General features: G+C 42.5%; 1 protein-coding gene across 1 annotated transcript in view; it reads left to right on the top strand.

Moving 5' to 3' along the window:
* Window positions 1-26,214, top strand: part of SPON1 (spondin 1) — a gene marked incomplete at its 5' end in the record, with an annotated part of 278,019 nt that overhangs the window by 55,874 nt on the left and 195,931 nt on the right. Inside the window, one exon of the mRNA XM_080911650.1 lies at window positions 12,286-12,419. Coding sequence (XP_080767776.1) covers window positions 12,286-12,419 — 134 coding nt within the window. The remainder of the gene's footprint in view (window positions 1-12,285; window positions 12,420-26,214) is intronic.

Genomic DNA, 26,214 nt, shown 5'->3' with positions numbered 1-26,214 from the left:
CTCACACCTGTCTATAACTCCAGCTCCAGGGTTTCTGGTACTCTAACACAGACATACATGCAGGCGAAACACCAATACACAGAAAACAAATATAACCTATAAAGAAATGATTATATTCAACTTCCCACCATGATATGTTTTAATTTTCTCATCTTCAGTTTTAAGGAAAGAAACCTAGGCTGAAATGAACGGCTGTTGTTTAAATGGTAGCTAACACAGGAGAACCCCCAGGTCCAGTAGGGACAGTGATGAAGTGTTAAGTCAGTCAGGGTTGCGGAAAGAAGAGCGGGCTCATGCAGATCCAAGGCTGCTTTGGAAGAAGCTGGTATTTTCTGAGGAGCAAAGCGCTGTTGGGAGTGTTCTCTGAATCCAAGGAACAGCTCCTTCTGTTCAATGCTTAATTACCATCTGGCCACTGAGATGGAGGATAAACAGTCATATTTACCTGAGGTGGCTTCCATAGCTTGGAAAACATTCTTTGTTGTTTGAGTTCTGGGCCAGGGGCCTTAGCCTTCTTCCCACCTAGAGTCTGCCAGAGTTCAGATGAACCAAACTAGGCCTTGGGTTTAGACAGCTTCTGGGTAAGTGTCCAGACCAGAACACACTGAGCTTCTTGTCAAGGGCACAATGATATAACCATGTTAGACACTGCCGTACAGTAGGTTTTAATTAAATATGTGATGCCTTTGACTTTCCCTGTGTGGTCAACTAGACTTGGGGCTCAGAGCACCTTCAGAAGATCTTTATGTCAGTGAGCAAATGGACCCTAGTTTGTGTAAATCTAAGAAACCCATTGAGAAATCCACAGACCTGCACAGGGGACCCTGAGTACCATTTAGGAAGATACAGAGCAAAAGGCTGTCTCTTTATTAAGTACTCAGTGTTTTGGAGCAGGATGTTTACTTGTGAGCTCCTCTTATATATGTGGTTCTGGGGGACAAAGCTTGACTAAAAAGAAACTTCTCATGTAGCATGGAAGGGATGATGCCGCAGGCGGGTGGCAGGGTAAAGGAACAGTGGACACTCCAGCTGAGGATCCCTGTGCTCCAACCCAGGCTCTGCCACTCTGGGACTTGGGACATTGTAGCACATTCCCCAGTAATATTTCTTTTTCAGTGTCTGAGGGGAATGAGACACAAGACATGTAAAGTCTCTTGTCAGAGGAAGCACTAAAAAATACTAGCTACGACAAATGCCAAGTTCATTAACAGTATCTAAGAAAGCAACGTGCAAAGTTGGAAGTCCTAGGATTGCAATGAAAGGGGCCCAGGCAGAAACTAGCCAAGCCAGAGATGCGGGAGCCTCACAACCAAAGGAAGGGCAAGTTCATTTGGCCCTCCATGTCCACACTGACTGAGGGCAAAAGATATTTTTTAGTAAAATATTACAACATATGCGTAGTTGTTGCTATTTTCTAAACAGTAGGCCGTAATAACTGCTTGTATTACATAGGAATCGCAGGTAATCTAGAGATAAGGAAGTTATAAGGAAGGATCTGCATACATTATATGCACGTGCTGTGCAGTTTTACACACTGCTGGAACCAGTTCCCCACTGACCCTGAGGCTGGCTGCACACATCCTTCTTCAGGACACATCTGATATGTGCCAGGCCCCATGAGAACTGCTGAGGGAACACGGACTTTTAAAAGGCTCAGGAGGTAGGAACTGACCAGGCTTTGGCAGGGGGAAGCACAGAAGCAGAGAGGCTGAGAACAGAACAGGAGAGAGATGGAACCCAGTGAGGCTCTGGGGTAGGAGAGCTGAATCAAACTGCCCGGCTCTGGAAGCTGGGGAGATGATTTTAGGAAGGAGACTTTAAAACTTGCTGCATGTTTTTAAATGGTTCCTCCAGCTTTTCCTGTGGAAAAATTAGAGCAAGAGGAGAGAGTGGGTTTATGCCAGCCCAGCTTAGCCTGGGCAGTAGTGAGGGTGTTGGAGAATCGCAAGTGCTGTCTGGGAGTTAAAATAGTCTTTGTGGGGAGGGGCAGAGGGGACAATGGAAGAACCAAAGATGTCATTTATTGTTTCTGAATTGTCTAATTGCTGGAGAACCAAGTCAGAGAAGCATGATTAGATCAGTAATTAACAAAGTGGCTTTGAGGTCTGTGTGTTTGTGTACGTGTGTGTGTGTGTGTGCATGTACATGTGTGTATGTGTGTATGTATGTGTGTATATGTGTGTATGTGTGTATGTGTGTATGTATGTGTGTGTATGCGTGTGTGTGTGTGCTCGTGTTTAATAAATCCCAAAGTAAAGGATGGAAGGTTGAACCTAGAGCTCAGAGAGAGTGCCAAGATCTGAAATGTCAATTCAGGAATCCATCCACAGAGGTATAATTAAAGCCTGGAGCTGAATGAGGACACCTGCAGGGACAGAGCAAAGGCAGATGGGAGGGTTTACCAGTGAGCCCGGAGCTACTGAAGGCCAGCAGAGGAGAGCAAGTGGGCAGAGAGAGGAGAAACAATGGGTGGGGAAAGCCAGAATGGGCACAGGCAGAGACCAAGAGGGAGATAGGCATCAGTGCAGGGTGGGGTGGGAGATATGGCAGAATCAATGCCAATGGAGTAAGCCTTGCAGAGGGCTTAGCCAGAGACATTGCGGGAGCATGCACTGAAAACACACAGAACTGGGCTTAAGCATGTGGAGGACGTGAAGGCCGTCCATTAGTTGTTCTGGTGATTTGATGATGACGGAGAGGAGAAAGGTAAGATTGTTATGAGGAGGGAGGCTCAGAGAGGGTCTTTTAACTGGGAAAGAGCGGAATGTGCTTCTGAGCTTCACGGAGAGGACCTGGTTGCAGCAGATGCTGAATCTGGACTCGAGAAAGGGGACAAGTGTTGGTGTCGGGAAACAAAGCAGATGTGATGAAGGAATGTTTCCGTCAGCACAGAGATGAGGAGAGCCTTGTGCTGATGGCCAGGAAAGAAAGCACCCGTCCCCATAATGCTGGACTGTTTTTTTTTCTGCAAAGTGAGAGGGCAAGAGTGGGAGAGAAGAGAGGAGGGTTGGGAGAAGATTTAAACCTCGGCTGGGACTGGGACTGGGATGGGGTTTGGCACATGTGCGCAGTGGTAGTGGACTGGAACCGGGCATGGGAAACAATAAGGCTGACCAGATCCCAAGGTTCTATGAAACAGCACGATGATTTTTTTTTAAATGAAACCAAATAGACACAGTGGCCACGGTAGTACGGGCTTGCACACACCCTTGGAGAATAAGAGCTGATAAAGACAAGCGAGGAAGGCTTACATAACTTTCTCGATGTCAGAACATATTGTATTACAAGGAAGGGGCAGTGGTATGGGGGAGCAGAATAGAAAGGCCAGAAACAAGTGAGTTTAGGAAAGCCTGGTACATGTTAAGAGAACCATCACTGACTAACAAAGTCTTAGCCTTCTCTGTTGGCCCAGAACCATCAATAGCAGCTCTTTGGGGATGAAGGGGTATGGCTCAGTGTTAGAATGCTTGCTGAGAATTTGGAAGATCCTAGATTTATTTGATTCCCCAGTACTGCAAAAAAGGATTTTTTAAATCTGATTTGGATAATAAATTACACATTCGCTCTGCATGGAAGGGATGGGGGAGGGGAGAAGAGAAAGTGCCATTAAAAATAGGTGACTCTGGTTGCTGGTTTGGAGTGTAAGGAGTTGAAAGATGCCACATTGTCCATTCTGAATGAACAGGACAAACAAAAACAAAAACAAGTATTTTGAGGGCCTATTCCTGCAGAAAAAAAAATATGTTAACAAAGGGATCACTAACATGATTGGTTGTAATGACTGAAAATTCACGTAGTAGTTCATGCTCTCCAACTTGACTTTGGGCATGATTAGATTATAAGGCCATCAGGAATGGATTTGGGCCCTTTACAAGAGATCTGAAGAGTGTACACAATCCCCACCCCCACTGTGTGAGGGTGTGGTGCAATGAAACCCTCTAAGAAAAGCAGACACTGAATCTATAGCACCTTGGCTTTGGCTCCCAGACTCCAGATCTGTGAGAAATACAGCACAGTGCTTATTAGGGCTGGTCTATGCGGTTTTACTCTTAGGACCCGAGAGGAACAAGAGAAAGAGCCACTTGCTGTCCCTAATGTCAAAGAGGCAGATAAGCAAATAAACAGAACCACCACTTAGCAAAGCAAAGACCTCCATGGGAACCCTGGCCAGGGCAGGAAAACCTGCCTAAGGCAGATGAATTACTGGGGGCGCTCCCTGGGCATCCTTCCAAAAGCTAAAAGCACCAGAGAGACCCAGACATGAGGAAGTCCCAGAATGTTTTGTGAGTTTAACACCAGAAGATCTACCAAGCTCTCAACAATGGAAAATAAAAGAAAATCTCTCATGATTCCAGTATTTTGTAGTAGTCAAGCATTCTTCTTTTAATCATGCCTGGAAGTAGAAGGAGATATGCCAACCCTAGGCCAGGGAAATACCTAGCTCTAAGCCCTTCTTCCAGCTCAGAGTAGAAAATTGCAATGTTCAGATGAAGTTCCTAATCCCGGGTCACTCTCACCAAAGGATGGAGACCCAGCTTCAGGACTGTAGACCATTTCCTTTCCTCCCACATCCCATAAAACGTCCTACGTTTGACAGTTCAGCCAACCCCATCTATCAAATCTGCCTTCCAACAGGAAAGGATAAGGCCCACTAAAGGATTTAAAACACACACACACACACACACACACACACACAAAACCCACAAAAAACAGCAACAACAAAAACCACACAGAGTTCAAAAAGACTGACCAGTTTCAGGATAGAGTCAGATGAAGCAGAAAGTTTGGGTTAGCGTAGGGAGTGTAAAACCGTGCAATTAAAATGCTGAGCACACAACGAGTGAGAACCTGTGGGTGATATAAGCAGGGGGTGGGAAGGAAATAGAAATCTGGCCCCAAGAATGATGGCAAAGGCTCTCCATCAAAACCTGGAAGTGAAGGATGCCTTCGAAGGACTCACTAGCACACAGCACACCTGAGGAGCTGAGGAAGGAATCTCTGAGCAAAAGATGCATCCCCGGGAAGTTGGGGGAGAGAAAAGAGAGAGAACAAAAATTAAGGAAAAACACAGTATCTAAGAATTTTAAGATGAGCACCAAGGGTACAAAATGTGTGTGAGTCTGGGAAGGAAGAAAACAATGAGAGTGAGTTACAGCTTAAAGTTGGGTGCCACATCCCAGACCTAGGAAGCAGAAACAGGGAGCCTTAAGTCAGCCTGGGCTGTATTAATAGACCCTGATTTAAAAACAAACAAGCAAACAAAAAAACCCCAAAATACCAACAAAGAATGAAGGAATACAACATTTTAAATGTTCCGGGAAAAAAAGCAAAAGAAAAAAAACAAAAACAAAAAAAACAGAACTCCAAATCTAGAATTCTGCACCCTGCAAAATTGTTCTTAAAAAAAAAATGAAGATATAAAGACTTTCTCAGACAAATAAAAATTGAGGGGATTTGTTTCTAGTTAGTACTGCATTTCTAAAAATGGCTTTTAGAAGGTGTTCAGAGAGAAGGCAAATGATACAGCTTAGAAGAACATCAGAAAAGAAATGTGAAGACAAAAAAAAAAAGAAAGAAAAAAAAAACAAAGCAAAACCTTTTCATTCTTAATTGATCTAACAAGTGACAAGTTGTTCAGAAGAAAATCAGCAGTGTACTAGGTGTGTGTGGGGGGGTGTACTCGGTGTGTGTGTGGGGGGGTGTACTCGATGTGTGTGTGGGGGTGTACTCGATGTGTGTGTGGGGGGGTGTACTGGATATATGTGTGGGGGGGTGTACTCGATGTGTGTGTGGGGGGTGTACTCGATGTGTGTGTGGGGGGTGTACTTGATGTGTGTGTGTGGGGTGTACTCGATGTGTGTGGGGGGGTGTACTCGATGTGTGTGTGTGGGGGGTGTACTCGATGTGTGTGTGTGGGGGTGTACTCGATGTGTGTGTGTGGGGTGTACTCGATGTGTATGTGGGGGGTGTACTCGATGTGTGTGTGGGGGGTGTACTCGATGTGTGTGTGGGTGGGTGTACTCGATGTGTGTGGGGGGCGGAGCCTTTGTTGTCATGAGGCGCATACAGAACTGTGATGCAGTCTGCTGTAATTTGAAGGTGGATTTTTTTTTTAACTCTAAATGTATATTGCAAATTGTAGGATACCCATTAAAAACAGGCTTTTTTTTTTGGTGTATGCTTATGTGGTTTTGCATGTGTGAGTTTGGAGGGCGGGGCAGGTGCAAGGCAATCACATGTAGGAAGGACAGTGGTCAGCAGGTATATGTCACTCTCTGTTTCTCCCAACGAGAGGAATGAGACAGGCTGACTCCGTGACAGGCTTCAAATGGGCAGTTAAGAAGACCAGGTTTCCAAGAACTGGACAGTGGGTCAGCAGGTTTTCAGACCTGCCCCAGACTTCCTCAGTAACAGTTGTCAGCCCTCACTCCCTGTAATGGAATGACCTTAGAGATGGAGTAAGATAGAAGTCACCTAGCCCAGGTACCCTAAGCAGCTTTCAATCTAGCCTTCAAGCTCACTTGGTTGTCTCTCTGTCTTAGTGATGGGGAGAACCCAGCATGCTGGGCTTCTGCACAACAACACACTTGCATTTACATAGTATTTGAGTCCAGGCTATCATTCTTGGACCCTTACACTGACCTTATAGTTTTGCCAGAGTTCCTCTCAAGCTAGGGTTACAATGTGTTGCTACTCTAAAACTTTATGTGGGTGCGGGGGATCTGAACTGAGGTCCTAATCTTAAAAAAAAAAAAAAAAGGTGTTACTTACTAATCTATCTCTCCAGCCCTTAAACAGGTTTTTTTTAAAAAAAGAATTAAAGATGTTCAACTAAGATAGGAAATAAAATGGAATTTTAAGATGTTCAATAGCAGCTGGATGTGGTAGTGTACACTTTTAATCCCAGCACTAAGGGTACACAGGCAAGCACATCTCTGTGAGTTCAAGGACTGCCTGGTCTTCATGGTGAGGAGTCACAATGGGGAGAAAAAGAGTGAAGGAGAGAAATGGACAGGAAGCAAAGAAAATTCATAGAAAGAAGTAATAAGCATAATAAATCCACTAATCACCCCGAAAGTCGATGATCTAAATGTACCAGTTACATGACAGGGACTATGCGAAAGAGATGTACCACCTTAGTGTCAGTCAAAAGGGAGCCGAGAGTAACTCAATATGGGACTTTAAGTCAGAGACCATGTTAGAGCAAGAATGGTCATTACGAGAAAAGGGACCATTATACAAACTTAAATAAACTAGTTCTTGAAGAAGGGACAACCATCTATGTTATTTGAACACAGAGCATTGAAAACATTCAAGGCTCAAATCTCAAGGACAAGCCAATCCCCTGATGTAGTTGGAGACCTCCACACGCCTCCACAGGAGCGGACAGATCCAGGAAGCTGGGGAAGGAACATTGAGAACTTAGTTGAATTCCACTGCCGTCACGGGCCTTCTACCTGGCAGCACTGAGTAAACACCTGTAAACAGTACCTTTCACATTGTCAGGTTTACGTGGCATGTTTGCCAAGCTAGAGCACATCCTGAGCCCTAAACAAGTCTCCTCTAATTTAAAAGAACATCACGTGATACCCATTTTCAGTCTACACCAGAACTAAGCAGGAAGCCAATCACAGCAAGTTTGAAAATTCCAAAACACTTGGAGGGTAAATAGCCCATTTCTAAAAACTTTTTACATGCTTCAGATAAATGAACAGGAAAATACAGTTTACCGAAATATGTGTGATGTTATAAAAACAGTGCTTAGAGAGAAATGTACAACATTGAATGCATTTTTCAATAAAGATCTAAAACACAATGGTCTGAGCTTTTACCTCATGAAGGAAAATTATAGCAATGAAAATTTGAATATTCTCAAAAAATAAGTACTTTCTTAAAGTAGTAGAAATCAATGAAATCGAAAATATGGAATCAGCAGAGAAAGATTACTGAGTTGAACAGCCTTCAATCAGTCTGAAAAAGAAAAGACACCAATTATGGAAGCAGAAACTTTAAGAATGGGCTTCAGTACAGATCCTAGGGTTATAAATAATTTAAATAAAGAATATGAACAACTTTAATAACCACAAATTTGATAACCAGGATCGAAACAGCCCAATTTCTTAAAAGAAAATCTTCCAAAAAAAAAAAAAAAAAAAAAAAAAAAAAAAAAAAAAAAAAACCCACACCTAGACAGAGTCACAGGTCACTACTAAAGAATAAATTTGAGAAGGAGATGGGGGAAACATGGGAAGAATCAAAGAGGAAAAAAGGCTGTGAAAATGATATAATTCTCATATATAAAAATTCTAAGAAAATAAAAATATAAAATGTAACTTTATCCAAAAATTTGTAAAAGGAATTGTGTACTCTGGTATCTCTTTAGTGTGCCGGATAATTTTCTGTCATCTTGACACAAGTTATAGTCATCTGAGAGGAGGGAACCTCAATTGAGTAAATGCTCTGTAAGGTCAGGATGAAGGCAAGCCTCCAGGGAATTTTTTAAATTAGTGATCACTGAGGTAGGACCCATCTCTTTGTGGGTGGGGCCACTCTTCAGCTTGTGGTCCTGGGTTTTATAAAAAAGCAGGCCGAACAAAACCTTGGTAATCAAACCAGTAAGCAGGTTGACCTCTGTATCAATTTCTGGCTCCAGGTTCCTGCCCTGCTTGAGTACCTGTTCTGACTTTGTTCAGTGATGGATTATGATGCGCTCGTGGAAGTCACATCAACCCTTTCTTCCTCAACTTGCTTTTGATCACGTGTTTCATCACAGCAATAGTAACCCTAACTAAGACAAGTTGGAACCAGGATTGTGGAGTATCGCTGTGTCAGATCTGACCATATGATTTCGGCATGATTGTGGAAGGCCTTTGGAACCTTGGGATGGAGAATCATTGAGTGTTTAAACTTTGATGGGCTGTTATGTGGGAGTTTGGAAGATAAGAACTTTGAAAGAAGTGCAGAAGGTGGAGAGCTGGCTTATGAAATTTCAGAGGGAAGTTTGCAAACCCTTTAATGACTCTATCAAGAGGGTTTGCTCTTTTGAATTAAAAATCTTTGGTTTTGGTTAGCTGGGGCTGAATCAGCTGTGATTACGAAGAGACCAGCATCATCAAGGTGAAGTCCTCTGGAAAGCCTTTGCTCAGGGTCAGCACACAGAAGCTGTGTTCCAAGGTGCCCAAGGTTGAACGTCCTGCTGGCAGCCGAACTTGGTAGTATAGAAGTTACCCAGCTGGTGCTAGTTTTGGAGGCATGAAGGAATCATGGTGAACATCTGAGGCTTGGCACTGTATGGCAGAGGTTTGGCACTGTATGGCAGAGATAGAGTCCCAGAAGAGAGGCAAGTGCAGCCAGTAGTAGCATGCTACCACATGGGACAACCACCAAGAACAGCAGCAGTGGTGGAGTAAAACCAGCCAGCACACAAAAGGCAAGTTGTCTGTTCTGCGGAGGGGGTAGAGCCAGAGAAGTGGCCCAGAAAGTCCTGACTGGATCCCAAACATTGGAATCCAGTCATTTACACAGTTGGAGTTTGGTTTTACTTTGTTCAGTGTGTGACTGTGCCCTGGTTCTTCTTTTTTGAAGTAAGAAAGTATTTAATTTATTTTTAATTTTATAGGAGCCCACACTTGAGTGACATTAAACTTTTAAAGAGATTTGGGAGTGTTACAAGGACTTGAGATTTAAAAAAAAAAAAAGGTTTTGGCAATTTAGAGAGTCTTTGAACTTTTAAGTATTTGAATTTTTAAAGACGGTGGGACTTGTAAAAGTTGGAATTTTTTATTGTGATGTCAATATTAATGTGTGATCTTGAGGGTGAACAAGAAAGAAAAGGTTTTGGCTTGCCACTGCTATGTTTGTGTGTCAAGATAACAAGGGGTTAGTTGTGCTGGCTAAAGATGACCAGCAGACTCAATGTGCCCATGAGACAGGGAAAGTGGAAGAGAAAAAGAAGGAAACAGAGAAGTGCAAGGCTGGGGAAAGGGAAGCCCATGGGCTGGAGAGGTTTAGTGGAGGGGACAGGATGAGAAGAACTGGGGAAAGCCACAAGTACTGAGTGTGCCTGGAGGCCAGCCAGTACTTTGGTGTGCCAATAGGAACCCCAGTTAGCCATTTGTCCCAAGTTTCTTTAGACCAGACAAAAGGCTCACTCAGCTTAACTCTTTCTACCCAGGATCCTCCTCACCAGGCCAAGCATGTCAACAATAGCTCCTCTCCCTGGTTTTCATCCTCAGTTCTTACTTCTCAGCCTTTCTCCTGCCTTCCCCAAGTCCCATCTGAGGAAGCCTGACAAATTTCTCTTATGAATATCCATGCACAAATACTCAATAAAATACTCACAAACTAAATCCAGGAGCACATCAAAAACATCACCCACCATGGTCAAGTAGGCTTTATCCCAAGGATGCAGGGATGGTTCAATAAATGAAAATCTGTCAACGTAATCCACCATATAAACAAACTGAAAGAAAAAAGAATCACACGATCATCGCAGTAGATAAAGAAACAGCCTTTGATGAAACCTAACACCCCTTCATGTTAAAATTCTTAGATCAGGGATACAAGGCACATGCCTAAACATAACCAAAACAATATATAGCAAGCCAATAGCCAACATCAAATTTAAATGGAGAGACACTTAAAGTAATTCCACTAAAATCAAAGACAAGACAAGACTGCCCAGTCTCTCCCTATCTATTCAACATACTGCTTGGAGTTTTGGCTAGAGCAATAAGACAACTAAAAGAGATCAAAAGGATGCAAATTGGGAAGAAGAAGTTAAAAGTATCGCTATCTGTGGGTGATAGGATAGCATACATAACCGATTCCAAAAATTCTACCAGAGAACTCCTACAGCTGATAAACACCTTCAGCAAAGTGGCTGGATACAAAATTAACTAATACTGAATATATATATATATATGGTATTTTCTTAATTAGCAATTGATGGGGGAAGAGCCCAGCCCATATAGGTGGTACCATCCCTGGGTTGGTGATCCTGGGTTCTATAAGAAAGCAAGCCAAGTAAACCAGCAAGCAACCCCCCTCCATGGCCTCTGAATAAGTGTTCAGGTTCCTGCTCTGAGTTTCTGCCCTGATTTCAATGATGGAAAAGTGTAAGCCAAATACACCTCTTCCTCTCCAACTTGCTTTTGGTCCTGGTGTTTTATCATAGCAATAGCAATCTTAACTAAGACAGTGGGGGAACCCCCTGGTAAGTTCCCCATGCTTCAGTAAATAACTTCCTATATATGCTCATGCAAGCAACTCTAATTAAACCAGAACACACACACACACACACACACACACACACACACACACACACACACCATGAAACCAGGAGAGGTACTTGTTGGAATGAAGAATTTTCTTGGAAGAGGGAAGGGAGTTAAGAGAGGGCGATAGGGATTCAAATTAACCAAGAGTTATTATAAGAACATAAAAATGGGGCTGGAGAGAGAGCGCAGTGGTTAACAGCACTGACTGTTCTGCCAGAGGTCTTGAGTTCCAATTCCCAGCAACCACATGGTGGCTCACAACCATCTGTAGTGGAATTCAATGCCCTCTTCTGGTGTCTGAAGACAGCTACACTATATAGCATGCAGCCATGGTTCACAATTACAATTACAAAATAAACAATTTTTTTAAAAAATAAGAAACTGTTAATAAGAGATAAAGATGCTAAGCACAGTTGGAAACAGTGCCTTTCACTGACTATTCTTATATACTTCTACTACAGGGTTATACAAGGAGGCAGAAGGGCTGAATGACATGATTTGGAGGGATGAAAGTGGCTACTTGTTTGTAATGTCCAAGTCACTGTGCTTAATTTAAGAAACTATAGAGATTAGCAATGAAATAGAGGCACAAGTAGAAGTTACTAAAGCTGGTAGCCAGGAAGCTGGCTGACTTCTGCTGGTCTTCCACCACAAGCGCCTTTAAACATTCTATTCGAGTTCTAAAACTGCAGCTCAGCAACAAGGTTCAGTCACAAGGCACTTGCCAATCATCCTCTTCCTCCCTCTCCTCCACTTCTGAAGCCAGGCATGCGCAGGTAGTTTGTAGAACAGTAAACCAGACCATCACATGTGCCAGATCTTTGTAATCCCATTGTTCTGGGAACTCTGTGCCAGGCACTATTCTGGGGCCTGTGGGTCAAAGGTTGTTAATGCAAAAATGACAATAAATAGTCCTCAGAGCCCCCAGAGTCGTGTGCAAAAACACCACACCCCAACTCCAAGGGTGCTGCATTCTAACGTGTTTATTTTCCTCTGTTTTTCACAGATCATAGATGAAGAGGAGACCCAGTTTATGAGTAACTGTCCTGTGGCAGTCACTGAAAGCACCCCTCGGAGGAGGACACGGATCCAGGTGTTTTGGATAGCGCCACCCACAGGGACAGGCTGTGTGATTCTGAAGTAAGTGTGCACGGCCTTCTCACCCACCTCTCCGCAGTTATCAAACACTTCCTGTGTCTGCAGGAAGAGGCGTGGCTCCTGGGCGTATACGCTGGATCTTCCATTTTCTCCATTCTAAATGTCTAAGGATTTGTGTGTCTGTCTTCATTCGTTGTAATTAGTCTTCCAGTTACTCTCTGCATTCATAGCAAAACATAATCCAACCGGGTGAATATAAGCCTGACTTCCCCATTTGTATTTGACGTTTTTTCTTAGGATTCTAAAAATCCCCATTAATTAGCGTCCTTAAACCGTGCCCTGGCTGCTCCGATGCCTCCATTTGCCCAGGCTCTTCTTTACAAACCTATCTTCCACTTCAGTTGGTAGAAGCTTGTATAATCCGTACAGATCTTAGCTGGATCTCCAGCGCCGCATACACCATGAAGCAGCACACACCCGTGGTACCAGCACTTGGCGGTAGAGACAGGAGGATGCTCAAGGTTATCCTTTGCTACAGAGTAGGTTTGACACCAGCCTGGGCTACATGGGGCCATGTCTCAAAATAAGATATAACTGCTCTTCACTGCCACCCTCCGGGCAGCCTCCTGAGCAGCCTCTGTGTGAATTACCACGTGTGGGGGTACGGGGTAGTTTAACCGCCCAGAATCATTTTCTCTAAAAGACAGCTTTGTCTCAAAGCTGCATCTCCAAACTTATAAACCACAAAGCAACAGTCTTTGAGATGTAAACAGATGGGGAGGAAGGCAATCATTTCTGTAGTCAAATAAATTCATTAGATGCCATATACTGGCTCCCCATCTTTCAGACTGATAGCACATGCTAGCCTAGTTGAAGGCTTTGCCAGGTCCTATGAAAAACAAACTTGTTTAATCATCTCAGTGGCATGGCCAAACTGGAAAGACCCCTTTTCACACGTTGTTTCTGTCTCTTACGGCACCCGTTATTTGCGGTAGATTTAAAGGCCAGCTTAGATTCTTGAGAATTCTAGGATTTCAAACAGAAAAATGGCCAAGAGCAGTAGCAGCGCTCCAGTCCAAGCATCCACAGCATTTTTTGCTTTTTGGCTCAGTATGGTGGCACATGCCTGTAATCCCAGCACTTAGAAAGTACAGCCAGCAAAATCAGAAGTTCCAGGTCAGCTTCAGCTACATGGAGAGACGCAGGCCGTCCTGGGCCACTTAAGATGAGAAAGCCCGTCTTCTTTTATGTGCAGGGATTTTTTTCCCGATAGACTTTGACTTTCCCAGCTCTGGAACTGTTCCAAATGCCCCAAAACATTTTTTTTTTTTTTTGGTATATTTGCTTCATTTGCTAAATGCAGATCCACACTGTGATTGATCTAGACCATCTCTGAGAGCAGCTGCTAACAGGGCCTCCCATGACTTCAGCTGTAACTGGCCAATGGGAAATCCTCACAGAGGTTTCTAGAAACACTGCCCATTGCCAAATTCAGCTTCATCCATGTCTGGCCTTCCTTGGCCAATCTTTCCTCCCATTTCCTCACAAGTTTATCACTTAGCACTTACTTACATTGATGGTGTACAGACTTAAGCTATAGGATTTTAAAAAATGAAATGTCATCTATAAGTCACCATTCTAAACATGTGCCGCGGAAATGTGGGGCTGGAGGAAATAACCAAAGAGCACTGGGAACAGAGACAGCTCTGGCTGCACAGCAGGGGAGTCAGTTTGCCAACACTGGCTTTCAGCAGATCTTGAAAGGGTGAGTAGAAAAACCTTAGGGGTGTGTGTGTGTGTGTGTGTGTGTGTGTGTGTGTGTGTGTGTGTGTGTGTGTAGGGAGTGGAAAGCTTCAGGTCCACTCTGCTGCAGAGTTTATTGCCATGAGGAAGCTGGTGAGTCTGACTGGAAGTAGAACATCTAGTGTGGCTGGTGTGGAGGGTACTTCAGGCTTTTCTAGTGGATCCTAAATTGAGAATAGGGGAGGTAATGGGGGATTGGAGACCAGGTAGTCACCAAGTAATTCCTGAGGTGCTGGGGTTGAGGTGAGATGAGGTGTCATAGTCCTATGACTCTTGTCATATAAGACAAGAATCTTTGTGCCCATCTAGTCTCTCAGCTTGAAGACTGGCTTCCAAGATTCACAGTCTGGTACCCAGATCCCTAATCCACTGTTGCTTGGTCGGTCGGTCTATAGAGCTCAGGGCTCTAATGACATAGCTAGAAAACAGCAGACCCAGTTGCAGGTCTTTCTGCTCTCAAAGCCCTCATTTGTCTGGCCCGCATCTTTGGTTTACTTTGCTTTTTTGTTTCCACAACCCAGAGATATTTGATCTTCTGGTGGAATCCAGAGAGGCAGCCCTTGTTTGCACACTGACAGTCAACATACGAGAATGTATGTTTCTCTGGCTTAACCATGAACATATGTGGCTTATTCATTCACTCCTTCAACAAATGGAGCTGAGCTCTTCTTCCTTCACCCTTTTGGGATATCCAGGTATTGAAGGCTTCCAGCCCTGCACCACACAGGTCAAATGGGGAAGAGAAAACAACCAGCCAATTTTCCTATGTGCCAGGAACTCAGCTGCACATCCAGCTCCTTGGCAGGCTTTGGCTAATTGATCTTCAGAGCAAATTCACAGGAGAGGAGGCAGGCTCCCCGGAGCGAGGCAGCTCTGGGAGGCTTTACTCTTTTTTTTCTCCAGAAGAAATTATATCTGAGCTGCTTAAAAATGAGTAAGTAAATAAATAAACAAACAAAAAACGTATAACTCTATAGGTGAGATGTAAACACATACACACTGGAATACAGAAAAATATGTAGTAGAATACAGAAAAAGTGAAAAATCTCTGGTACTTTCATGCAACAATCGCAGCATTCCTCCGTGAAGGCAGCAATAGATATCAATTCTGTGGGTGTGCTTTAAACTTTTCTGTGTTCGGTTATATTCAGAAGGCACATGGGATACACAAATCCCCTGGCTTTGAATGTGTGTTCACTCAGTAGAAATTGTTAGAAGTATGTCTGTTGGTATCAGAAACCAGCTTTCACCTCTGAACCCAGCAGTATCATCATCTATAAGCGACAGGGACCTGTGTGTCTGTTGCCATGGCAATGGCCATATATTCCCAGCGTCCATTTAGTTTAGCCCCCACCTTTACCTGTGAGCAGTTATGTCACAGTTAAAATAAAAGGCAGCCCCTTCCTGTCCCTTTCTTTTTTTCCTTCTTCCTCTCTCTTTTTACCGCCCTCTCATATCCATCATTGCCCCATTAAACATTTTCCACATGGAACTGTATTGGCCTGGTGTGGTCTGTCTTGATGTGAGACACGATTCTATCACAACGATGTCCATATCAGGATATAGACGCACGGTGGTATTTGATTCTTAAGCCACTTTGCTTAAACTGTGGTGTGAATATGTTAATTACTCTCTAAGAAGTTCATGTTTAGATTCACTTAAGTTGGGTTTTTGGTTTTTTTTTTTTTTTTTTTTTTTTTTTTTTTTTTTGGTTTTTGGCTTTTGTTTTTGTTTTTATTTTGTTTGTTTTTGTTCCTGTTATAACTAATGATCCATAACAGATATCAGAGTGCATGTCTTTGAGCAAATTCTCAAACTTCTAGCCACAGTAGATGATAAAGCAAAGGATGATAAGTAATACAGATTAATGGTTTCCACAGACACCCCCATATTGTCCTTAAAAGTCTGACAGACATGCTTGCTACCTGTGGGTAAGAGAGCCTATGTCCTTATCTACTTAATAGTCCCTGATTTGACAAAGGTTTAAGAGCCCTCCATGAGAGAGTTAAAATAATGCCACAGGTTAATTTTCTTGCTACTGTTGTATGATATTGTAGTATCTGTTATAATGTGTTTCCCCTGGGAAGGGCCAGTTCTTGGGCTTCCTTGTTTTTCTAACAATGTATCTTCTAAAGGTGATTCTATATATTTACTTTCTTACTTGAAGTCATAGGTATGGCTTGAAAATAACTTCCCTAAAGCCTGGGATCCTGGCACATCCCCCTAGTCCTAGCATTTGGGAGCTAGAGGCAGACCAATCAGAGGGTTCAAGGTTCTTCAGCGTTATTTAGTAAAATCCAGCTTAGGCTATACGAGAGCCTGTCTGAAAAACATAAGCAAATAAATGGACAAATGGATGAGTGAATGAATGAATGAATGAATGAATGAATGAATGGATGGATGGATGGATGACTACAATAACAAAATATGTCTTAATATCATTTATATGTAAAGATACAAACATTTCAAAAATAATTATTTCATATTTATTATTATTATATATTTAAATGGTGTATTGACAATTTGTACTTAAAGTTGATCTTTATATAGTCTAGGCAATATACTTTATTTAAAGTTTCAAACATCGATCACTGCTTTACCTCTGACTTTGTTCACTGGTGTTTTCTCATTTAAATGATTAAGACTTAGGGATAGGGAGATGACTTAGGAGGTACAGTGCTTCCTGTGCAATTGTGAGGATCTGAATATGCATCTCCAGCGCCCACATACAGGGCCCCTGAGCATGATAGCTCTCCAGCAATTCCAGCACTCTGGAGGTAAAGACAGAGGCTCCCTGAAGCAAGCAGGGTAGTGAGACCAACCGAACAGTCAAGTTCGTTAAGAGACTTGGCCTCAGTGTATAAGGTTAACTCTGCCTTCACACACACACACACACACACACACACACACACACACACACACACACTTTATATACACTTGTGACCCCACACATGTAATTATATTCTCTCTCTCCACATACATACAAATGAATTAAAAAGTTAACATTTTGCTTTTAAAAATGAGTCTGTGATCCACCACAGGGATTTAAATGTTAAGTCTTAATCAAAAAAATGATATTTCTATTCCTAAGTTTATAAATATGTTTTATATTTATATGCCTACAAATTTTAAAGTAGGTTTAAACCTTTTATCTTCCTAGATTTTGACTTTGTTATTGATATGGTGTCTGTAGACCACAACAGAAAACGCATGGCGTGCCTGCCTCAAAGTGAGGTGCCAGAGGACAGTTGCATAAAGTGTCTATTCGGGAAAAATGACAGTGGGGTGGGGGTGGGACTCCACTACTCAGTTCTGGAGGCACAAAAGGAGTTAGGAGAGGAGGAGATGATGCTCACCCCTAACAGAGCTGAGTGAGACCTTTGTTAAGAGAAGTCTGAGATAATTCCACACAGACCCTAGCCTCCTTGCCTTCTGTTTCCCTCTGGGCTCCCCCTTTGGCCTCACCGCACACATAATAGCCCTGGAGCCCTTGTAAGTCATCCAAACAGAGCATCTGTCCAAGTGAAGCCCAGGGGTGGAAGGCTGGGCAGCTCTCTGAAGGAGCAACCCAGAGACAGAAACACAGCTGGGAGTCATCAGAAAGCAGCCCCGTTCATAAAATGGAGAAAGCCAGCCCGGATCCATTTGTTAGGTGTATTTTCCCAGTGGTGTAGATTGCTACTTTATGAAAAGCAAACTGCACACAGTTCTACCCAGTCCGACTGCCTTTTAAATCTCTTCCTCCCTCCATGAATTCTGCACCGCTTTTAGCATAATTTTGTTTTGGCGACAAGTAATTGCTCCTTAATCTTCTAAGTGTTCAAAATGTTCATGGTTATTCAAGCAGATTTGTAATTCCAGGTAAATTTTAACTTAAGTGTGCTCTGTTCAGTAAAACTCAGTACTGGGATGTTCAATGATACTACACTGAACTAAGAGTTCAATGTGGGGAAAGTCAGCATCCCCGTTATTGTTTTCTGGTTAAGACCAGAATAGCTCCCTGCTTCTCCAGCTCTTTAATCTTTTCATAGTCTTGTGGGTTTTTCTTCATCTAAGTTGTGCACTCTAAGCAGGCTTTTCCCATAAGTTTTGTTGCTTTCGAGAATAGGGTCTCTTACCTGGCTATACCTTCTGATCACTCCTTATGATCACTACCCCGAGTTTTCAACTTAGCCAGCGCTGCATTCTCTCAGTAGCGTTCCTACTTTGAAGATCACGTATGATTTTTCACATCTAACTCTCCTATGAGTGCTTACACGTTCTGTTTCTTTTTATGTTTTGATCTTAATGGGAATAAGCTGCATTTCATTTAAAAGCATTTTATTTGGTTAAAAAAAAAATAAAGCAAAGTTTTTTTTTATTTTGTATTTTTTGTTTTTATTTGACTGTTTTTTAACGACTTTATTTTGCAAAACAAAGATAAATGTACAGATTTTAAACATTTTTTGCTTAAAATTATACATTTTTGTCAGTACTGTTTTTTCAGACATTGAAATAAATTTTACATAAAACCATGTGAATATATTTTTTAGTCAGTACTTGATTTTTTTCAAGGGCTTGACAGTATGCATTGAAAACCTACTAGTTACAATAAGTGTAAAGTACATGTAAAACAAAACGCAACATGGAAATTCTTGTTTTGTGAATATATGTATATTTTTTGTTTTCTTTATTTCTTGGACTTCATACAGTCTGTGAGTTGTTTCTGGGGGAGTGCAAGCCTCTGGGGTTAGCATCCCACTATCAGTGACTGCATATTATGTCTGTTCTTTTGTGACTGGGTTTTATCTCACTCAGGATGATCTTCTCTAGATGCAGCCATTTTCTTAAGAATTTGGTTAAGTCATTGTTTCTGGTGGCTGAGTAGTATTCCATTGTGTATATGTACCAAAATTTTTGTATCCATTTGTCTTCTGAAGGACATCTGGGTTCCTTCCAGCTTCTGGCTATTACAAATAGAGCCGCTATGAACATTGTGGTGCATATATCTTTGTTGTGTATTAAAGTGTCTCTGGGGTATATGCCCAGAAGTGGAATAGTTAGGTCTTCAGGTAGTACTATATCCAATTTTCTGAGGTATCGCCAGACAGATTTCCAGAGTGGTTGTATTAGCTTGCAACCCCACCAACAGTGGAGAAGTGTTCCTCTTTCTCCACAGCCTCGCCAGCATCTGCGGTCATCTGAGTTTTGGATCTTGGCCAATCTGACTGGTGTGAGGTGGAATCTCAGGGTTGTTTGATTTGCATTTCCCTGATGGCTAAGGATGTCGAGCACTTCCTCAGATGATTCTCGGCCATTCAGTGTTCCTCAACTAAAAACGTTTTCTTTAGCTCTGTACCCCATTTTTTAATAGGGTTATTTGATTCTCTGGTGTCTAGCTTTTTGAGTTCCTTGTACACCTTGGATATTAGGCCTCTATCTGATGTGGTGTTGGTAAAGATCTTTTCCCATTCTGTTGGTTGCCGTTTTGTTTTCTTGACGATGTCCTAAGCCTTACAGAAACTTTGCAATCTCATTAAGTCCCATTTGTTAATCTTTGACCTTAGAGCTTGAGCCATTGGTGTTTTGTTCAGGAAATTTCTCCTGTGCCTATGTGTTCTAAGGTTTTCCCTACTTTCTCATCTAATAGTTTCAGTGTATCTGGTTTAATGTGGAGATCTTTAATCCACTTACACTTGAGCTTTGTACAAGGAGAAAAGAACGGGTCTATTTTCATTCTTTTGCATGTTGAGTGCCAGTTGGACCAGCACCATTTGTTGAATAGGCTGTCCTTTTTCCATTGAATGTTTAGTGCTCCTTTGTCAAAAATCAGGTGACCATATACATGAGGGCTCATTTCTGGATCTTCTATTCTATTCCATTGATCCACCTGTCTATTTCTGTACCAGTACCATGCAGTTTTCAGCACAATTGCCTTGTAAAATAGCTTGAGGTCAGGGATAGTGATTCCCGCAGATGTTTTTTTGTTGTTGAGGATGCATTTCGCTATTCTAGGTCTTTTGTTATTCCATATGAAATTGCACATTGATCTTTCCAATTCTATGAAGAACTGGGTTAGAATTTTGATGGGGATTGCATTGAATCTGTAGATTGCTTTTGGTAGGATGGCCATTTTTAAGATGTTGATCTTTCCAATCCATGAGCATGGGAGATCTTTCCATTTTCTGAGATCCTCCTCAATTTCTTTCTTTAGAGGTTTGAAGTTCTTGTCATACAGGTCCTTCACTTGCTTAGTTAGAGTCACACCAAGGTATTTCATAGTTTTTGTGACGATTGTGAAGGGTACCTTTTCCCTAATTTCTTTCTCCACATGTTTGTCCTTTGAGTATAGGAAGGCTACTGATTTGTTTGAGTTAATTTTGTATCCGGCCACTTTGCTGAACTTGTTTATCAGCTGTAGAAGTTCTCTGGCGGAATTTTTGGGGTCACTCAAGTACACTATCATGTCATCTGCAAAGAGTGATGTTTTTATCTCTTCCTTTCTGATTTGTATCCCCTTGATCTCCTTTTGCTGTCTAATTGCTACAGCCAGGACTTCCAGTACTATGTTGAATAGGTAGGGGGAGAGTGGGCAGCCTTGTCGAGTCCCTGATTTTAGTGGGATTGCTTCAAGTTTCTCGCCATTAAGTTTGATGTTGGCTGTTGGTTTGCTGTATATTGCTTTTATTATGTTTAAGTATGGACCTTGGATTCCTGTTCTTTCCAGGACTTTTAACATGAAGGGGTGTTGGATTTTGTCAAATGCTTTCTCAGCGTCTAGTGAGATGACCATGTGATTTTGGTCCTTAAGTTTGTTTATATGGTGGATTACATTGATGGATTTTCTTATGTTAAACCATCCCTGCATCCCAGGGATGAAGCCTACTTGGTCATAATGAATGATGGTTTTGATGTGTTCTTGGATTCGGTTAGCAAGGATTTTGTTGAGTAATTTTGCATCAATGTTCATAAGTGAGATTGGTCTGAAGTTCTCTTTCCTTGTAGGGTCTTTGTGTGGTTTAGGTACGAGGGTTATAGTAGCCTCAAAAAATGAGTTGGGTAATATTCCATCTGATTCTATCTTTTGGAATAGTTTGGCGAATATTGGTGTTATATCCGCAATAAATGTCTGATAAAATTCTTCACTGAACCCGTCTGGACCTGGGCTTTTTTTGGTTAGGAGGCTTTTGATGACTCCTCTATTTTTTTAGGTGTTATAGGGTTATTTAGATGGTTTACTTGGTCCTGGTTAAACTTTGGGACCTTGTATCTGTCTAGGAATTCGTCCATTTCCTCCAGATTTTCCAATTTTGTGGAGTATAAGTTTTTGTAGTAGGATCTGATGATTTCTTGAATTTCCTTAGTTCCGGTTGTTATGTCACCACTTTCCTTTCTGATTTTGTTAATTTGGATACTCTCTCTTTGCCCTTTAGTTAGTCTGCTTGGAATTTATCAATCTTGTTGATTTTCTCAAAGAACCAACTCTTTGTTTTGTTGATTTTTTCAATGGTTCTTTTTGTTTCTATTTGGTCTATTTCTGCCCTAATTTTGATTATTTCTTGCCGTCTACTCTTTTTGGGTATATCTGCTTCCTTTTGTTCTAGGGATTTTAGCTGTGCTGTCAGGTTGCTGATGTGAGCTCTCTCCAGTTTCTTTTTGGAAGCACTTAGGGCTATGAGTTTTCCTCTCAATACTGCTTTCATTGCATCCCATAGGTTTGGGTATGTTGTGTTATCGTTTTCGTGGAATTCTAGAAAGTCCTTAATTTCTTTCTTTATTTCTTCTTTGACCCTGCTATCCTTTAACAGAGCATTGTTTAGTTTCTATGTGTATGTGGGCTTTTTGTTGTCTTTGTTGTTGTTAAAGACCAGCCGTATACCATGGTGATCTAAGAGGATGCATGGGAGTATTTCAATCTTCTTATATCAATGGAGGCTCATTCTGTGTCCAATTATGTGGTCAATTTTCGAGAAGGTGCCATGGGGTGATGAGAAGAAGGTGTATTCTTTTACTTTAGAATAGTATGTTCTGTATATATCTATTAATTTTAGTTGGTTCAAAGTCTCTGCTAGTTTTGCAGTGTCCTTGTTCAGTTTCTGTTTCCCTGATCTTTCCAGTGGTGAGAGTGGGGTATTAAAGTCACCCACTATTATTGTGTGGGGTGAAATGTATTTTTTGAGCTTTAGTAGAGTTTCTTTTATGAATGTGGGTGATTTTTTATTTGGAGCATATATGTTAAGGATTGAGAGTTCCTCCTGACAGATTTCCCTGGTAATGAGTAAAAAGTGTCCTTCTTTATCTTTTTTGATAACTTTTGGTTGGAAATTAACTTTCTTCGATATTAGAATAGCCGCTCCAGCTTGCTTCTTGGAGCTGTTTGCTTGGAAGTTTTTTTCCCACTCTTTAACTCTGAGATAGTGTCTGTCTCTGTCTCTGAGATGAGTTTCCTGTATGCAGCAAAAGGCTGCATTTTGTTTATGTATCCAGTCTGATAGTCTATGTCTCTTTATTGGGGAGTTGAGACCATTTATGTTAATAGATATCAAGGAATAATTGTTTCTGTTTCCTGCCATTTTTGCTTTTTTGGGTTGAGTTGTGTCTGTGTTTTTTTCTTCGTTTAGTTTTCTTGTTTAGGAGTTTTCTTCTTTTTCCTAGGCTGTATTTTCCCTCCTTGTATTTGGTTTTCCACCTATAGTTTGTTGTATTGCTGGGTTTGTGGTCAGATATTGTGTGAATTTTGATTTGTCTTGAAATATCTTTGTCTCTCCATCGATGGTGATTGATAGTTTTGCTGGGTATAGCAGCTTGGGCTGGCACTTGTGCTCTCTTAAGGAGTGCATGATGTCTGTCCAGGCTCTTCTCGCTTTCATAGTCTCTGTTGAGAAATCGGGTGTGAGTCTGATTGGTCTGCCTTTATATGTTACCTGACCTTTTTCCCTTATTGCTTTTAGTATTCTTTCTTTACTTTGGGCACTTGATGTTTTTACTATTATGTGTCGGGAGGTATTTCTTTTCTGTTCCAACCTATTTGGAGTTCTGAAGGCTACTTTTATGCTCGTGGTCATCTCATTCTTGAGGGTAGGGAAGTTTTCTTCTACGATTTTGATGAAGATATTTACTGTGCCTCTTAGTTGATACTCTTCTCCCTCTTCTATTCCTATTATTCTTAGGTCCGGTCTTCTCATTGTGTCTTGTATTTCCTGGACATTTTGGGTTAGGAGCTTTTTGTTTTTTGCATCTTCTCTGGCTGTTTTATCTATGTTTGCAATGTTGTCTTCTGCCCCCGAGATTCTCTCCTCTATCTCTTGTAATCTGTTGGAAATGCTTGCTTCTGTGACTCCTGATTTCTTTTTTTGGTGTTCTGACTCTAGGGTTATCTCTTTTAGCGTTTTCTTTATTGTGTCAATTTCTGTTTTAATTTCCCTCTTCCATTCCTTTATTTCTTTGGTTCTGTTTTCCTCTCGTTCTTTGAGTTCTTTGAGTGTTTTTCTTGTTTCTTCTTTAAAAGCTTTTGAATCTTTTTGCTTTTCCTCCCTTTCTTGTTTAAGTAACTCTATCAGCGTCTTGAGGCATGATTTCAGGTCTGTGTCTTCTTTTTCTGGAGTGTTTGGAATTCCGATGTTTGCTACTATGGGAGAGCTGGGTTCTGGTGTTGCTAGATTGTCTTGGTTTCCTTGGGATATACCCTTTCTCTTTCCTCTTGCCATTTTGTTGTCAGTGATATGTTCTTGCCTTTCCCTTGTATCTGGTCTGTGTCCCTGGTACACTTTCCGTGTGCACTCCGCAGAGATCTCTCTACTCCCCGGCTGCCCAGGTTCTGGGTGGCAGCTGGGCCAGGCTCTGCTCTGTGTCCTGAAGTCGCTTCCGGGTGGAAACAGACGTTCCTAAGATCTGTTCCTGGTCACAGATGCTCAGCTTCTACGAGCCGCCTTTCCGGCTGGCAGTTGGGCCAGGCTCCGCTCTGCGTCCTGAAGTCGTCTCTGGGTGGGAACAGAAGTTCCTAAGATCTGTTCCCGGTCACTGGATGGGGAGGACAGGGCAGGTCAGGGCAGGGGGTGCCCTTTCCGTGTGCACTCTGCAGAGATCCCTCTGCTCCCCAGCAGCCTAGGTCTCTCACTCACCAGTTGCTCAGCCTGTACGAGCCGCCTTTCTGGCTGGCAGTTGGGCCAGGCTCCGCTCTGTGTCCTGAAGTCGTCTCCGGGTGGGAACAGAAGTTCCTAAGATCTGTTCCCGGTTACAGTTGCTCAGCATGTAAGAGCCGCCTTTCCGGCTGGCAGTTGGGCCAGGCTCCGCTCTGCGTCCTGAAGTCGTCTCCGGGTGGGAACAGAAGTTCCTAAGATCTGTTCCCGGTCACTGGATCGGGGAGGACAGGGCAGGTCAGGGCAGGGGGTGCCCTTTCCCTGTGCACTCCGCAGAGATCCCTCTGCTCCCCAGCAGCCTAGGTCTCCCACTCACCAGTTGCTCAGCCTGTACGAGCCGCCTTTCCGGCTGGCCGTTTGGCCAGGCTCCGCTTTGCGTCCTCTAAAGCAAAGTTTAAAGTTCATGCCATGAATAAAGTTTAGAAGGACTTTTTGTTAAGCTGGACCAGTTTCCTCGCTTTTCGCGTTTGAAGGTAGCATTTGCAAGGCCAATCATCCAGGACACCTGCCAGATACCCAGACTACATACCAGAAACTGAGAAAACCTCGGCTCAGAATATAAATAATGATCCTAACTTTCTAAACGCTTCTAGTCTAGTTGTGGTATAGATAAAAATATGGATGCAAAAATTAGCAACCCCAAGATAAAATCAGGGACGAACTGAGCATGGTTAGAATTTAGAGAGAAGTCAAGTGAGGAATGAGGAGAGCTCGGAAATGTCAGCATTTAGATCTTGATGGCAGTGGTAAGCTTGAGGAAGATGGATGGACAGGAAAAGGTTGCTCCAGGTGAAAGGAGCATGCAGCATCGAAACCTCTATGGGAACCTGGAGGTGAGAGCAGCTCTGGGAGGCAGTTAACAGACAGAGGTGCTGGTCAGGAGGTCTCTGGGGTCCCAAATCCATCACCAAATCAGAGATGTCATCCAATGCCAGCATGAAGAGACTGAACTTGATTCAAGAGCATTGAGGGAACAATTAGTGGTTATTAACCAGTGAGGCTGTGCAGTAGAGGGTGTTGTTAAAGCTAACAAGGATGATGGCGATCCAGACACAGAGCTCTTGACAGACAAAAAGGAAAATGCAATAATAACAATGGAGAATTCTGTTTGGGGGTGTGGCTCAGTGGGAAGGGTGCTTACCTAGAACACAGGGGGACCTAGACTCCAACCCCAGCCCTGAATAAATTTGTCTATATCCCAGTACTTGTGAGGTGGAGGGTGGAGTTCAGGTCATTCTCAGCTACAAAATTAGTTCTAGGCCAGCTTGGATTACTTTGTACCCTGTTGAGGAAGAAAAAGTGATGGGGTGGGCATGTAACAGTAAATATTAAACAAACACCAATGCTTCCGTGTACATCAGGCTACACTACCTCCTGATGTTCTCTGGCCACCCTCTTGTGACTCTGCTGCTGACTCTGCTCACATTACCAGCATCCGCCCCCTGTGGCTACTGTCACAATTCCCAGTAACCTAACAAAATCAAAACTCTGGAAGCTTGTAATTTCAATCAGATTTATATCAGTAAATTTTCACTCTACAAAACGTCCAAACAATAAAGTCAGAGCCAACTGATATTACTATAAACTGCCCACCTAGATAAGACAAATTGTCCTGTAATAATCCGCTCCTTATAAGATATTCATAGCTACTGTGGCTATTTAAAGCTACATGAGTCCGGGTCGCCTTGACTTGTCTTGTGCCTGCCCTCACCTGCATATAGATATCAACAAGGGGGGGGTGCAGACAGGGAGGAAGGGAGAGAGAGGAAGAAAGAGTTGGCATTTAGTCTAGGCTCCACCCCACAGTTACCTGGTAACAGCCAGGTGTGCATGACTTGCTATAAAAGAGGATGCTTGCCCCCTCCTCTTTCTCTTGCCCTCTTGCTCTTGTTCTCTTCTCCCCTTGCCCTCTTCTC

The sequence above is a fragment of the Micromys minutus genome (genome assembly GCF_963924665.1).
Source record: "Micromys minutus genome assembly, chromosome: 2".
Classification (NCBI taxonomy): Eukaryota; Metazoa; Chordata; class Mammalia; order Rodentia; family Muridae; genus Micromys; species Micromys minutus.
The sequence above is the reverse complement of the archived record's forward strand: the minus strand, read 5'-3'. Positions and strand labels throughout refer to the sequence as shown.